Below are 16,296 nucleotides of genomic sequence, written 5' to 3'. Positions count from 1 at the left end.
ATTGGCAGCTGCATCAGCACTGCCTGGCCTGTTCGATGGCCCATCAGGGCTCATCAGCTGTACAATAAACCCATTGAGAGACCAGGGACTGCACCTTATGAGTCAGCAGGACGTGTAGAGGCCTGGCGATGGACGGAACTCTAAGGCTTTTCCGTGCCCGGTTCTGCGGGGCTTGTGTTTGGGGGACAGGAAGTACAAGCCACATGGCAAAAGGAATATAAAGGGCATCTGCATCTTCTCCATTTTCTCTTCGTTCCTGCTTCTGGTGTGACTTTGCTACAGCCGAAGCTCTGAACAAAGGACTGAATGACCCATCCAAGCTGTGGGTGTGATCCAGAGGGACTTTTAAGCCAGCAAACGCACCAATACTACTAAGAACCTGAGAGAGAGACTTTGAAGTCTCTGTATGTATGTGTAGAGCCCTGCGCGGATACACAAATGTGTATCCAAATCCAATGCGCTATCCGCAAAAATAATCTACAGAGCTCCACATCCATGGATGTGGATCTCCGTGGATTTGCAGGGCTCTACACGGGGTATGAAAAAGTGTCTCTGTGTAGGTAAGTGTGTGCATGAGCTGTATGTGTGTAAGAGACTGTGTGTAGGGAGGTGCATGTATTGCCGCGTGTGTGTGTGTATACCTCTGTGAATACAATTTGCAGCCTAACTCTTTGACTTTTATTCCTTTTGCTGGGCTGCGCACAAAACGATTGATGACATAAAGTGTGTGTGTGTGTGTGTGTGTGTGTGTGTGTGTGTGTGTGTATATTCATTTCATAACAAGTTGTTAAAAGAGGCGGGCACTCTAAAAGCAATGTATTATTTCTTAAAAAGTGTTCGTGACTAGTATTGCAGAAGAGCCGATGGATCTCACATTTCTCCCCACCTTTGTCTAGCGACATTATAAACTTTGTTGCCGACTCTCTCTTTTTGTGTGTGTCCAGCACCTAGCACCCTGGAGCCCTGATCTTAGTTGGGGTCTCTAGGCACTAAACAATTGTAATATTAAATGATGTGGCAGTATATGTGCTAGTGCATGCCAGATGTGTACACATGAATACACGTGTCTATCTGCATGTAGGAGTGGGAGTCAGTTCTACAGATTTATTGATATAGGTATCTGGACAGGTGCATTTCTGTGGTTGTGCTCTATGGATTTGTACTTGGGCCTTTAATGGACCCATTGCAGCTGTGATAATGTGTGGCCCTAACGGTGGGAGGGGGGATGGAATGAGCGGGGGGTGGGGCCTCAGGGCAAGGGTGGGGCAGGGGTGTTTGGTTTTCTGGAATTAGAAAGTTGGCAACCCTAGCTGCTATCCGCAGAAGTGGTCTATGGATATAAAGCGAGTACCCATGGATTTGCAGGGCTCTATGTATGTGACTGTTTTAACATTTAACAACTCTCTTCTTGTTCTTTCATTATAATAAACCTTCAGTTTTAGACACTGCCAGCCAATCCTTTAGTGTGGTATTTGGGGTAAGATCTAACCCTATACTGACCTGGTAATGTGGCTGACCCTTTGGGGTCAGAAGAACACTTTGTATATGTGAGCCGAGTTTTTTAAACAACTTCTCACTGTACTGGACCCATGTGCTGCCTGGGAGCCAGAGAACTGGAATACAATAAGGAGGCTGTGTGATTTCTTCTTTCAGCTTCTTGATAACCAGTGTGGGGATCAGGAGCACAGTGTGTGACCAGTTAGGGAGTTAACGTCAGTGTTACTCACCAGTTTTGGGAGTATCTGCTCTCCTTTTTGCAGCCTGCCCTGACCTTGGCATTTCTAGTGAGGGCTGCCCCAGACACCATGGGTCACACTATCCCCTTCCAATTTCAGTGTATGATCTATATATTTTGCAAGGAACTGGATAGTGTCTGCACCACTGCCCTCTTCTGGGAAGATTCAGAACTACCCATCTGTGTGTCATATGCCCTATACAGCTAACAGCAGAAGGAGATTCCCCATTAGCTCCAGGTGTGAGGGCCCTGTGACTTCTGAAGCAGGAGGACCTGACTTCCATTCCCTCTGTGGTTGTGAAGCTCTGAGTGCGGTGCGCGGCATCCTGATGCACATGCAGTTCTAGCAGACTGCAGATTTGTTCCAGTGCTGTACCTGTGTGAATACCACCAGCTTTTCCATAGCAGCAGCGCCACGCTGTGAGCTGATATTTCGTCCACCTCCTGTTGCTCTGTCCTAGGTGTTTCTTTGCTTTCCAGATCAGTATGTTGGCTGTTGTCTAAGCAGAGGAAAGACATGTGACTCCTGGCACTGAATCGCCTCTGCTCGCATGCAGCCCTGCTGTTCTAATCCTGTCATGTGGAAGCTTTCGTTCCACATCCTGGCACAAAGCACGTTGGTTTCTCGCCTTCTGCTGGGTTGTAAAATCGCCTCCCTCCCGTGTTCCTCTGCAGCTCTGCCCCGTCAGTCTAATTGTGTGTCTGGAGTCTTTTATCCTCCCGAGCATCTCTCGATGGTAGCGGTGTTTATCTCTGCTTGGCTGCGCAGGTGTCAGTCCCACGCGGCATGGGATCGTCTCAAGACACCAGCTATTCTTTTGCAGCAATCAAGTCGGAAAGAACAGCTGTGATAAACCTGGGGGCTCCGCTGGCCTCCACGGGGAGAACGTGTGGATGTGACTCTGTATTGACCCGAGCATATCCCCCTTGCCTTAGCTCACCAATCTCGTGAGTTCCGTGCCGCCGCACGCTCCACGCACGCTGACCGCTGTGCATCAAGCGACGCGGCGCTCCGGTTTCTGCGGCGCTGTCGCACCCCCATTTCAGTGGGTTTCTCCTGATCTGTAGGAGTTTCAAGCCATCACCTGCGGGATCAAAGCGAGTGACCACGAAGGATTGCCCCAGGTTTATCAGAGAGTCAAACCCCGACTGTAAATAATAGCAGGGGTAGTAATCCTGGGGCAATTTTACAGTTCGCTTCTTCGCCCTCTCCCTGAGCACCAGCAGGGATCCGCTCTTCGTAGCGGCTGGGGCTGGCAGATGAAAGGTTTTGGCGTTCGTTGGCTGTACTAGGAGGACACGCTTCATTAGGAGTGTCCTTTTTATTTCCAGCCGTCTAATCTAATCTGTTTCTCTGGCCCTCCATTGCCATGGTATCTGAGTGGCTAGCTCCAGACATAAGCCTGTGTATGGCACAGGACGTCTATCCCAGGGGAAGTCCGTTTGTCTGTCCCTCCCTTCGTGGTGTGTGTTCAGGAGAGTTTAGTGTAACCAGTGAACAGGATTAATAAAACAAGAGCAGCACGTTGTGGTGATCAGACTTCAATCCTACCAGGCGCCCCAGTACTTACCTGCGTTTTATTCATAATAATTGTAATCTCTGGCTCTTACGTAGAGCTTTTTTTCATCAGCTCAAAGGGCTTTCCAAAGAAAGTCAGAATCATCCTCCTTTTTTACAGATGGGGGAACGTGAGGCGCCGTTACCCGGTAGCCAGTGCAAAGCCATGAATGAACCCAGATCTCCTGCGTCCCCCTCTACTGCTGTAGCCACTAGGCAAGAGTGCCTCTTAGTGCTGGTAATTACCCCAGCCCTCCCATGAGGAACCTCTGACGAGGGGTCCCTCCTCTGCAATCGTCTGCTGCGCGGGTCCCAAGCAGTGCCTTACCACGGACGTAAAGCGTTTAACTACTACATCTCTCTGCCTCCCCACGCTGCACCGTCCTTGGGAGTAAAGCCAGGGCTTGGTTCACCCATTCTCCTTAGCAACGTCCTGGTCCTACACAGGAGCCCATCCGTCCTCTAATGCAGCAGGTGCCGTTGTTGGGTGCTCCTAATTCAGACCCGCGTGGTTCTCTTAATTCTCTGTGGGCTTTCGTCTTAGGAGAGACTCTCCCTTGGCTGCCTGCAGCTGCTGGTGGTCTCCTCAGGCCGGGCGACGCCGCAACTCGGCTGTGTCTACACAGGCGTTTTTCTGATCTTCCGCCGCTGCGGCGTCATAGACTCATAGACTTTAAGGTCAGAAGGGACCATTATGGTCATCTAGTCTGACCTCCCGCATGATGCAGGCCACAAAAGCTGACCCCCCCCCCCCCACTTTCCCTTAACTCAGCTGTTGAAGTCTCCAGATCGTGATTTAAAGACTTCAAGTCGCAGAGAATCCTCCAGCTTGCGACCCCTGCCCTATGCTGCGGAGGAAAGCGAAAAACCTCCAGGGCCTCTGCCAATCTACCCTGGAGGAAAATTCCTTCCCGACCCCAAATATGGCGATCAGTAGAACCCCGAGCATACAGGCAAGATTCTCCAACCAGACCCTCATTTTACCAGCGATGGCACGTTATTGCCTAATTGACTAAAATCACTTATCCCATCAAACTATTCCCTCCATAAACTTATCTAGCCTAAACTTGAAGCCAGAGAGGTCTTTTTGCCCCCACCGTTTCCCTCGGAAGGCTGTTCCAAAATTTCACCCCTCTGAGGGTTAGAAACCTTCGTCTAATTTCAAGCCTAAACTTCCCCACGGCCAGTTTATATCCATTTGTTCTCGTGTCCACATTAGTACTAAGCTGAAATAATTCCTCTCCCTCCCTGGTATTTATCCCTTTGATATATTTAAAGAGAGCAATCATATCCCCCCTCAGCCTTCTTTTGGTTAGGCTAAACAAACCGAGCTCCTCGAGTCTCCTTTCATAGGAAAGGTTTTCCATTCCTCGGATCATCCTAGTGGCCCTTCTCTGTACCCGTTCCAGTTTGAGTTCATCCTTTTTAAACATAGGAGACCAGAACTGCACACAGTACTCCAAATGAGGTCTCACCAGCGCCTTGTATAACGGAAGCAGCACCTCCTTGTCCCTACTAGAAATACCTCGCCTAATGCATCCCAAGATTGCATTAGCTTTTTTCACAGCCACGTCACATTGCTGACTCATAGTCATCCTGCCATCAACCAGGACTCCGAGGTCCTTCTCCTCCTCCGTCACTTCCAACCGATGCGTCCCCAGCTTATAACTAAACTTCTTGTTAGTCATCCCTAAATGCATCACCTTACACTTCTCACTATTAAATCTCATCCTATTATTATTACTCCAATTTACAAGGTCATCCAAGTCTCCCTGCAGAATATCCCGATCCTTCTCCGAATTGGCTATACCTCCCAACTTTGTGTCATCCACAAACTTTATCAGCCCACTCCTACATTCGGTTCCGAGGTCAGTAATAAATAGATTAAATAAAATCGGACCCAAAACCGAACCTTGAGGAACCCCACTGGTGACCTCCCTCCAACCTGACAGTTCACCTTTCAGTACTACCCTCTGCAGTCTCCCCTTTAACCAGTTCTTTATCCACCTCTGGATTTTCATATCGATCCCCATCTTTTCCAATTTAACCAATAATTCCTCATGCGGTACAGTATCAAACGCTTTACTAAAATCGATTAGATCCACCGCATTTCCTTTATCTAGAAGGTCTGTTACTTTCTCAAAGAAGATCAGGCTGGTTTGGCACGATCTGCCTTTCGTAAACCCATGTTGTAATTTGTCCCAATTGCCATTCACCTCAAGGTCCTTAACTACTTTCTCCTTCAAAATTTTTTCCAAGACCTTGCATACTACAGAAGTTAAACTAACAGGCCTGTAGTTACCCGGGTCACTTTTTTTCCCCTTCTTGAAAATAGGAACCACATTAGCTATTTTCCAGTCCAACGGTACCACCCCCGAGTTTACAGATTCATTAAAAATTATCGCTAAGGGGCTTGCAATTTCTCGCGCCAGCTCCTTCAATATTCTCGGATGAAGATCATCCGGTCCGCCCGATTTAGTCCCGTTTAGCTGGTCAAGTTTGGCTTCCACCTCTGATACTGTAATGTCAATCCCCCCTCCTTTATTCCCCTCTGTCCTGCTCCCTCTATTCCTAAGCCCTTCATTAGCCTTATTAAAGACCGATGCAAAATATTCATTTAGATATTGTGCCATGCCTAGATTATCCTTAATCTCCACTCCATCTACATTCTTCAGCGGTCCCACTTCCTCTTTCTTTGTTTTCTTCCTATTTATATGGCTATAAAACCTCTTACTATTGGATTTAATTCCCCTCGCAAGGTCCAACTCTACACGGCTTTTGGCCTTTCTCACTGCATCCCTACATGCTCTAACCTCAATAAGGTAGGTTTCCTTGCTGATCCCTCCCCTCTTCCATTCTTTGTACGCTTTCTGTTTTTTCTTAATCGCCCCTTTGAGACGCCCGCTCATCCAGCTAGGTCTAAATCTCCTGCCTACTAATCGTTTTCCCTTTCTCGGGATACAGGCCTCGGACAGCTCGTGCAACTTCAACTTGAAATAATCCCAGGCGTCATCTGCCTTTAGATCCCTAAGTATGTTAGCCCAATCCACTTCCCTAAGTAGTTGCCTTAATTTATTAAAGTTGGCCTTTTTGAAATTGTAAACCTTACAATTCGACGTTGACGTTGGGAGTAACCCGCTCCGCCCGGTGCTGTCTCCCTGTAGTGGTGGCTGGGCCATAGAGCCTGCTACAGCGTTGGCTAACTGAGCTCCCTTAGCTCGAGTAGAGCCACGTGTGCTCAGAACCTGAGGTCACAGGTTTGGTCCCTGCGGCTGATTGGCCAGCCAACGCGCAGCGGTACTGGAGCACTACCATAGCCAGGGTATGGGTGTAACAACCACCGTGCTCTGAGCAGGGTTCGGTGATGGGGTAACGCTGGAGGCTGGGTTAGATGAGCCCGAATGGTCTCGTGGCTGTCAGGGGGATGCTGTCCGTGGCAAAGGCAGCCTGGCTGCCTGGCCTCTCTCAGGGACGAGCACCATGGCAAAGCAAGTCCGTGCAGTCGGTGTTCCTGGAGCAGGTGGTGTCGCTCAGTGCAGAGCCCTCCAGCGCACACCCACACGCCTGGAGCTCCGGGCTGCGGAAACGGACTGATCCTCTGACCGCCTGTTCTCGGGCACCGAGTTCGGAGCATTTCGCTGCCGCTGTCAAAGGCAGCGGGGTCAGGGCCTCAGAACAGAGAGGGGCGTCTGTGCAAGGGAGGGCCGGGCGCTCTGAGCTGGGAGCGAGTGGGTGCGGGGCTGGGATTCTGCACTGAGGAATCTGTCGGGGTGTCCGATATTGGACACTGCTAATGCAATGGGGGCACCCTGTCCACCCCCCCCCCCAGCTGTTTGAGTTTGAGTTGACTGAAACAGACCCTATAATTCAAGCACCCTGCCTGTCCCTGTGACCTCCTGTGTGACGTGAACTACCCCCTGTCCTGTGGTGTGGGGAGCTGGAAGGAGGGCCGGGCATTTCTGGATGCCAGTTGGAGGAGACAGGCTTGGCGGTCGAGTGGTCAGAACACAGGCCTGGGGGCCAGGGATTCCCGAGCTGATAGATTTTTTTTTGAAGGCCAGAAGAGACCATTATGGTCATCCAGTCTGACCTCCTGCGTAGCCCAGGCCAGAGAACTTTGCCACCGTAATTCCTGCATCAAGCCCACAGCTTCTGGTTGAGCTAGAGCAGAGCTCCTGTCTTGATATAAATACTCCAGGCGATGGAGGATCCACCATGTCCCTTCCTAAGTTGTGCCAATCGTTAATTCCCCTCCCTGTTAAATTCAGATGAGAAACTTTTATCTAGCTTCAGCTCCCAGCCATTGGCTCTCACTGGCTCTTTTCTGCTAGATCAAAGAGCCCACGGCTATCAAATCTCCTCCCCTAGTAGGTACTTAGACTCCGTGATCAAGTGACCTTTGATCCTTCTGTGGAATGAGCTAAATCGAGCTGCTTGACTCTCTCGCTACCAGGCAGATGGCTTTTCCTGACCTCCAATCGTTCTTGTAGCTCTTCTCCGAAGCCTTTCCGATTTTTCCACCTCCTTTTTGAAACTCAGTCCCCAGAACCGTACCCAGCACTCCAGGCAGACGAGCTAGCAGGGCTCGTGCTAGTGCACTGAAAATAATAGCGTGAGTGGTGGCGAAGGGTTGGACCCACCCTGCCCGCCAGGTCCGAGCTGAGGTGGCCAGCCCAGGCCTCTGCCGGCATGGGAACGTCACGGCTATTCTTAGCACGCTAGCACAAGTCTGTCAAGCCGGGCTGGACTGCTCACTCCAGCTGCAGCGTAGACGTACCCATAATCGCGCTGGGACGTCCCGTCCTGATCCCTGTCCTGCCACTGCCTTGCCCTGTGGTCCCCGATGTTACTGAACCTCCCAGGCTCTCCGCTTCTCTGCCCGTAAAATGGGGATCATTAGATCCGCCTGTTCCGAGGATCTGCTGGCTACTGTCTGTATGATTGTTACTGCAGACAGCGAAGGGGAGGCGGAGAGGAGCTGACGCTTCATATTTTGATCAATTAAACCTGCCTCTGATCCCATTGTGCCCCCTCTGGGTTTGGATCACATCCCGGCTTTGATCATCAAGCTCAGAGGCTGCTGACTTCGGGCAATTGAGCTTTGCAGTTCAGTGGGAGAGGATTTAGAAGGCATTTTCGCCTCCCTCTGCCCCTGATGGGATGGACAGAGAGGGTGAAGGAAATTTAACTCCAGGCACCCTATGGTGAGGATGTTTTATTGCACTGAGCCAAAGAGCCATTGATGGACCATGTGACTTGTCCAGGGTCTTGGCTTCTAAGTTGCTGCAGCCATAGGCTGTGTTTTCATCAGCTCTCACGCACTAAGTAGTCAGGCAGGGTCAATATATGGACAGGAGATGGGCAGGAAAATCCAGGTGCTGCAGCGAGCAGTGTGGGGGATTCAGTAGGTGGTGCTCTTCCCTCTCGCTGGAATCTGTACAAAATAGTGGCCCAGCATGGTTGCAGGGGGTGCTGTGCTGCTGACCTTAAGGACTCAAATATCCCACTTCATGTTATTTTTCCAAGAGCAGGGATGCTGGCTCCAGTGTCCTGGCTGAATATCCTATCTAGTGATATGGGACTGCATCCCACCTCGCTATAACTACCCCTTGCCCCGCCTTCAGTGGGGGACAGCGTTCTTCGCTTCCTGTCCTAAACGGGTCCGTAGCTTCTGCGCTGCGTTGCTAAACAGCTGCCACCTTCCTCCCCAGAGCTGGCTGCATTTCAGTGGTGAGGGAGGAGATCCCTGCCTGTGCACAGCCTATGAAGCGCTGTGAGCCACAGGCGTTCTATACGCGTAAGTTAATATTCTGAGAAATGGCGCTCTCTGTCCGCTCTTAAGACTCCAGCTGGATGTCATCGTGTGGCGTTGGTTTCCACGTGGGAGCCCATTTAATACCCTCTGATCATAGCTGCTACGTCACTGGCCTGTGGGGATGGAGGGGGGGCATCCTTTAGGAAGTAGTGCTGCTCCGTAGCCAGCTGTCTAACTTCAAACCTCTTTAATCTCATCCTATCAGACCCTGTTGATGTCCCGAGTCTTTCCATAAATCAGAAACAAGACAGCTCCCGGTTCCTTTGCCAGAGACTTGCTGCATCTGACGGCAGTTGAATAGGGCCTGAGTGAGGCAGTGCAATACAGACTTCTTGACACAAGAGGGAGCTAGATGCAGCGAGAGAAACGCAGAGTTGGCTTGAATCCGGTTATTCGTTTGTACAGTGCCTGAAACCAGGAGGCCCTGGTCGGTGCCTGCAAGAGACATAATGATTCTCCTGCTGGCTTGATTGACTGAATCTTGCGGTGCTGTAAGGGGGGGCGGGATTTAAATTGGTAAAACCTCTGGAAAGGGGGGTGGGCTTCAAGTGGGCTAATCGACACGGGACATCTGTGGGGGAGACTGGTCTAAATAACCACTTACCTTGAGGTAGCCCGCTTGGCGTTGCAGTGTGTTCTCGATTCAAAACATTGGTTAAGCCAGTGATCTGCCTTTGCGATGGTTGTGCTCTGCAAGCGGGCGCTACACCTTGGAGGTGCCTCCCTGTCCCATGAGATGGCTCACACCTGTGTAGAGCTCGTTTGGGTGAGATGTATGCGCCTCTCCGAAAGCTTCTGGAAGGAGTAACGGGGTTAGATCAGCTCTCCTCGTGCCGTTTATCTGCTGGGCATATACGACACCCATTGTGAAGTGCTCCAAAACGGTGGCAATCTTCAGTGCATGGGGCAGAGCACTGTACAGATGGGGAAACTGAGGCACACAGCATCTAAGTGACTTGCCCCCTGTCACAGAGGCAGAGCAAGGGGGGGGACATGGGAGACCTGGGTTCGAGTCCTCGTTTAGTGCCTAACCCCTGGGTTGTCCTTCCTCTCTGCTCTGCAAATATTTCCCTGCCTTCGCAGGTCTGTGCCCCAAACAGCTTGCAGTCTATGGGCCAGGCCAAGCCGGCCCTGTAGGAGTCCAGGCGCCAACCCCGAGCGGGGCAGTGGCCCTTTGTGCGTGCGTCAGGTTCTCACCCGGTCTGTCTCTGCAGTGCAGGATGGAGTGCAAGGACATCGCCGCGGAGACGCTCTACGACGTGCTGCACGACATTGAGTACCGGAAAAAGTGGGACACGAACGTCATCGAGACCTTCGACATTGGGAAGCTGACCGTCAACTCGGACGTGGGCTACTACGCCTGTGAGGAGCAGGGCTGAGTCCCAGGGGAATAGAGCCCCTCCTCCCCAAATCTGTGCAGCAGTTGTACTCAGCGGCTGCTGCAGAGGATGGGGCTGGTTAGTGGGGCGTTCTGGAGGGGCTTGAAGTGGGCGCTAGCATTTGAGCACCAGGCTGGGCACGGGGTTAGGACAGCATCAGGTCAGTCGCCTCTCTAGTGCGCCTAATCCGCTGCATTTAGCGTGAACAGAGCCACCAGCAAGGAGGGAGTGGGGCCAGGGACATTGACAGGGCAGCATTGTCCTCTGCTGAAAGGCTGGGGGTGGGGGCAAGGGATCTCAGGCGGTGGGGAGGGTTAGTGGGGTGGGGAGGTGGGACCTGAGCATCCCGAGGAGAAGCACAGCATAAATGCTTCGATAAAGAGAAGGTCCAGGGAACGTATTAGGGTGGGGGCGATGGGAGAGGGGGCAGGGAATGGATACTAGCGTGGGGCTGATGGGGGGTGGGGGGGTGGGGAGGGAGGAGAGATCTGGGCCTGTCTGGGGAAGGATACTAGCGTGAGGCTGATGGGGTGGGGGTTGGGTAATGGATACTGGGGGGGCTGATGGGGAGGGGGATCTGGGACTGTTTAGTGATACAGAGGACACCCCGCTCTCTTCCCTAGCTCCCGGGGAGTTGGGAGGGGGAAGTCTTTTATTCCAACTCAGGAGCCAAATCCCCTTTCTTCTTCCCCATCTCCCTTCCCAGGGAAGTGCCCCAAGCCCCTGAAGAACAGAGATGTTATCACCCTGCGCTCCTGGCTGCCCATGGGAGCCGATTACATCATCATGAACTACTCGGTCAAACACCCCGTGAGTGCCCTGCCCGCCACAGATTGACCAGCCGGGGGGCGGGATGGCCTGAGATGGGGGATCGGAAGGGATCAGCTCTGAGCTCTGACCGTAACTTGCCTGCAGCACTGGCTCAGGAGGACACAAGAGGCTACAACTCCACATGGCCACATGTGCCCCAGAACCACAGGCTGAAACCCTGGCAGGGCGACTCTGCACAGACATTAAAGATCCCATAAGACCAGGGGTTTGCCCCAGGTGCCCTGTCCCCTCTTTGCTGTCGTGGCCTTAGCACGCTAGAGATGGCTGCATGTGGGGGTGAAAGGAATCACAGAAACATCAGTTGTCCTAACAACGCTGTGGTCACCCAGGACTCTCACAGCCAAGTCGTCTTACTCACTAGGGTCATGTGGAACTAGGGTCAGCAGGGCCAGAGCTTGGGTCCTCCTGCACCAAAGGATAGATCAAGGGACAGGGGCCTAAGGGAGAATCTCCATTAGCTCATATATATATATATATATATATATATATATATATATATATATATATATATATATATATAGCCTCTGACCCACAGCTGGGCACTCTTACCCTGTCCAGTAGAAGGCAGTATTGCACAGGCATGCACACACCGCATCAGTTCACCTCACTATTAGTACAACAATAATGTAGCTGTAAGCAGTGGTGCTTGTACTACCCACCATGCCTTGTGGTGCACCGTTGTTCCGTAGGGAAAGGATCTCTGGTGGGGCACTGGGTTAAGTCGTGCAGTAGGCTTTGATCTCTGCGTGTCTGGATTTAATGGTCTGCTCTCAGCTTACTGCCCGTCAGCGTAGATCATAAAACCAGCATGTAATCTGCCCCCCTTGATCCTAGCTGCTTCGGAGAGCTGTGGGTCAGAACGGAGGCCCCCTGGCTCAGCTGTCCATCAGCGCTACTTCTCCCTCACTAGCCAACGCTCTGAATTCTACGTGGAGTCAAGCCACAAAACTGGAATTTGTCTCCGGGGTACCCCGAAGTTGGGAGTTCTGGGCTTTTGCTCCAGCCCATGCTATAAAGACACAGGGTCTAATCCTGCGCCCCCTGATTTCAGTAGCAGAGCTCCCGTCCTCGTCCACCACACCCAGGACCACCTGCTAAGCCTGGAGTGTTTGGGTTCTGGTTGAGCTAAGGCCCCTCAGAGTATGGGCAACACATGGTGAATGAACACCCCTGTCTTGAGTTGACCCCACTGGGAGGCAGCTCCCCCTAGCTCTGGGGATGGGGGGCTAGGCCTGGGCTGCTGACCAATGGACCCTCTGACTAACCAGCTGAGGGTGCATTATCCAGTCCCTTCCTTGTCTTCCCCAGACCAAGTCACAAACAGCCTGTTTCTGTTCCCCTTCCCCCCCCCCCCCCCCCTCTGCAGAAATACCCTCCAAGGAAAGACATGGTGAGAGCGGTGTCCATCCAGACGGGGTACTTGATCCAGGGGAGAGGAGTCAAGAGCTGCTCCATCACCTACCTGGCCCAGGTTGACCCCAAAGGTAATTGCGCGGCCTGGGGCCGTCCCGGCTCCGAGGGGCTGCGAGGTTGTTTCTCTAGGGACGCTATCGGAGCCCTTTCCCCACTGCTTTCCATTGCTCGTGGGTCCAAAGAGCTGTAACCACATCACCTCGTCCCATGAGCTCCCCATTCGTTTCAGGATCCCCGTCTGTCACTAAATCTCCCCGCCTCGCCAGCCTGTGTGGAGGAGCTGTCTCTGGTGCAGCTCCCACCCTCTGTAGAAGTCTCCCTGTACCTCTAATCAATTCTCCCTCTCGTCGGAAAATCTTCCCTGGTCTCTTAACTTACGTCCAACCCTTTCAGGGTGCCGTGCGGCTGAGATGCTCTGCAGAATATACACTTCTATTGCACTGAGCCTAAGAAGCCTTGCAAGGCCTAGGAGACTTGTGCAGGGAACCCGAGAGCAGAACCCGGCCGGGTCGCAGATCTCAGACCGAAATCCCAGCTGTACGGAGAACTGCCGCTAGCCGAGACTCTGCTCCCTCCTTAGCAATCTCGCCTCTTTGGGAGGAGAGGCCTGTGTCCTTGTCCGTGGGAAGCTGCGGAATAAACCGCATCGCTGGGGCCCTGCTGTAGCACCCTCCAGTGGAGCACTTGAGCGGTGCCGTCTTTTCAAGGAAAAAATTGATTTTGAGCAGCGTCAGGGAAACGCCGTGGGTGGGGAAATCCCGGGGCCCTGCCAGGCGCAGACTGCGGTTCTGCTTAGAGCGAGGGGCCCCCTTTACAGCGGTGCTCAGGGAGATGGGCAGAGCCCGGCCCCCTGCCCCTCTCCGGCATGCTCTGGAATGCTCACTCCGTCTCAGACTTACTCTGCCATCTCCTCCCCACATGCTTCCTCCACTGCTGCTTGCTCTCAAGGTGGTCTTGACCTGTGCCATCCCTCAAGCAGACTTTCCTATGAATGATCCCTCCCAGAATGGCTTTCTTCAGACCCCAATAGCGTTAAGGGCTGGAAGCAGCTCACTGCCCCTATGTGAAGGTCTAACCCACTGGTGAGTGTGTTACAGGTCCCCCTCTGTGCTGATCCGTAGAGTCTTCTACAGCCCCAGCTACAGAGCTTCAGTTTGTTAGTTCAAGCGGTAGCAGCTGACGCTTCTCGCTTTGGAGGTTCGTGGTTCGATCCCCGGTGTGTTGGCCAAACTGGCGGTCGTCTCCAAGGCATTTGGGGGTGTACTGTGCGGACTAGCTGCAGTACCAGGTCTCTGCCTCATTCTTCTTGTCTCTGTTATGTAGGTTCTTTGCCTAAGTGGGTGGTGAACAAATCGTCTCAGTTTCTGGCTCCAAAGGTAAGAGTCCCACTCTGGCCTGGCTATCGATTCTAGCCCATGTTCACGCGCATCTCTCGCTGTAGGCAGCGGGCGCTCTCCTGGGAGCTTCTGGCTCTGGATTGTAGCTGTCACGTCCACAGACATAGCAAACGCGGACAGCTGTAGGACGCTCTGAAGTCTTCGCTATCACATGGTCGCTTTGGTTTGCCCTCAGCCCAGCACTTAATGCATTAGCTCAGGTGGTGAAGCTGTTCAGGAATCTGTCGCCTCCGCCTGGAACATTGTCAGAGAGTGATGGATGGTGGCAAATGGAGATGCCTGCTACTGACGACACAGTTTAATTAGAGCCCCAGTGATTTCTGCCTCTTGGCTGGCTGGCTGGCTTGGCTACCTTTGCGGTAGCCGCCATCCATCATTTCTCCAAAGAGCAGGTGAAGAGGCGACTCCATCATAGTCTATAAGTAGCAGCCCAGGGAGAAGGTGTCAGGGTGCCTTTATCCCGCAGACCAAGGCACGATGAGATCCAGAGGCTGGCAATTGAGATTAGAAAAAATCCCAGATGGAAATTGGAGATCTCCAAGAGTGAGGGTCACGAACCACTGGAACTGCTGCTCTGGGGCAGTGGTGAAGTCCTCGTGTGGCGGTGGGGTGGGGTGGGTTTCTAAAAGAGGGTCGAGTTCAACCACAGGTTGTTGGTAAGGGCGGTTCTGGTGACATGGGTGGGGTAGAAGGCAGATTGCAGGGGGTTAAGGGAACTTGATCAGGCTTCCAGCTAGAGAGACCCACGGGACAGGGCTGCCTTCAGAGTCCGGTTATGCTGCTCCCTGAACTAGGATGAGACCCCACTGCCCAGTTCACATAGGTCACCCGATGGACTTCAATCCCTGCCCACTTGGGCTGGGGAGGAGCCGCTGACGTGCCAGCAACAGGCTGCAAATCCCTTGAGTTGTACCGGTGCATTCGGTGTTGCTCACAGGCCTTCAGAGGCAGGCGTGACCCTCCTGTGGTCTGTTGTGGACTCCATCGGGCTCGCTGGTCAGAGCGGTGCCTCACGGATGGGCTCGAGGTGACAGGGTTGATTCAGTCAGCCACGCTGCCCCTCCTAAGCCAGGATTGAGGCCCACGCTGACTGCAGAAAGCATCCAGGTGGGAAGATGCAGCCGTGATGCAGCCTTCTTGACCCTGTACCGGTCCCTAGATGTTTCTTAGCCTTGGCTCTGACCAGAGGCCGCTCTAGACCATCTGCAGCCCTCGGCAAAGCTTGAGCGTACTTCCCCCCCCCCCCCCCCCCATAGGCCTAGATTGTACCCGGATGACTCTCCATCACGGTGGATGGGGCATCCAGCCCACACTTGAGTAGCACCCAATCTGCCACCCTAGGTGCAGATGCCTCATTCACTGATGGCTCGAGTGGCTCTGACCTGTCTCCTGCCTTCTCTGCCCGCTCCCCCAGGCCATGAAGAAGATGTACAAAGCCTGCCTGAAGTACCCCGACTGGAAGCAGAAGCACAACCCTCACTTCAAGCCCTGGCTGTTCCCCGAGCAGAGCACCCTCCCCACCGTGGCGCTCTCGGAGCTCTCCATCCAGCACGCCGACTCACTGGAGAACATCGACGAGAGCAGCCTGTCCGAGACCAAAGACGACAGGGGCGAGGGCAGCGACGAGGACAGCGTCAACTGAGCCGCCCTCGCTTCTCCCCTAGCCCCTCACCCCTCCGCACTCGCCCAACCGGGTTTATTTTGTCTGTGTATCCAGTGCAGGTCGTGTAACACGCTCCCCCGCCCCCTCGCTCCCCACCCCGGCTAACGGGGCTGCTGTTCGGGCATTTCTCAAGCAGGCCAGGGATGGGAGAGGGACTGTCCTGCCCTTGATGCCAGAAATCTGGATTTCCCCAAGGCTAGTACTTTAGGCCCGGACCCTGAAAGGTGCAACTCCCACTGGGACTTATGCGTCGAAATACCTTTCAGGGTCCAGGCCTCAGTGCTTGGCAGTGGGAACGCCAGCGCTCTAGCACCGAGCAGGATGGATGCCCCGTCGCTTGAGGGGAAGCTTGTCTCTCTCCTGGCTGAGGAAAGCAGGGTGTGGGGGGAATCCGCGGCACTGCAGAACGGTCACCATAGGCCGAGCGATGTTCAAAATCAACCTTGCGGGGCCTTCTGGGAGCGTGAGCCACCTTCCCGGTCTGCCCGGCAGTGCGGGCTGGGCG

General features: G+C 53.2%; 1 protein-coding gene across 1 annotated transcript in view; it reads left to right on the top strand.

Annotated features, from left to right (window-relative positions):
• Positions 1-15,770, top strand: part of STARD10 (StAR related lipid transfer domain containing 10) — a 45,152-nt gene extending 29,382 nt beyond the window's left edge. The window contains exons 2-6 of the mRNA XM_065416641.1: positions 10,323-10,470; positions 11,194-11,297; positions 12,685-12,802; positions 14,055-14,107; positions 15,543-15,770. Of these exons, the coding sequence (XP_065272713.1) occupies positions 10,323-10,470; positions 11,194-11,297; positions 12,685-12,802; positions 14,055-14,107; positions 15,543-15,770 (651 nt within the window). The remainder of the gene's footprint in view (positions 1-10,322; positions 10,471-11,193; positions 11,298-12,684; positions 12,803-14,054; positions 14,108-15,542) is intronic.
• Positions 15,771-16,296: the final 526 nt, after the last annotated feature.

The sequence above is a fragment of the Emys orbicularis genome, chromosome 1, assembly GCF_028017835.1.
Source record: "Emys orbicularis isolate rEmyOrb1 chromosome 1, rEmyOrb1.hap1, whole genome shotgun sequence".
In the NCBI taxonomy this organism is placed as follows: domain Eukaryota; kingdom Metazoa; phylum Chordata; order Testudines; family Emydidae; genus Emys; species Emys orbicularis.
This window is presented reverse-complemented; position numbering and strand designations above follow the sequence as displayed.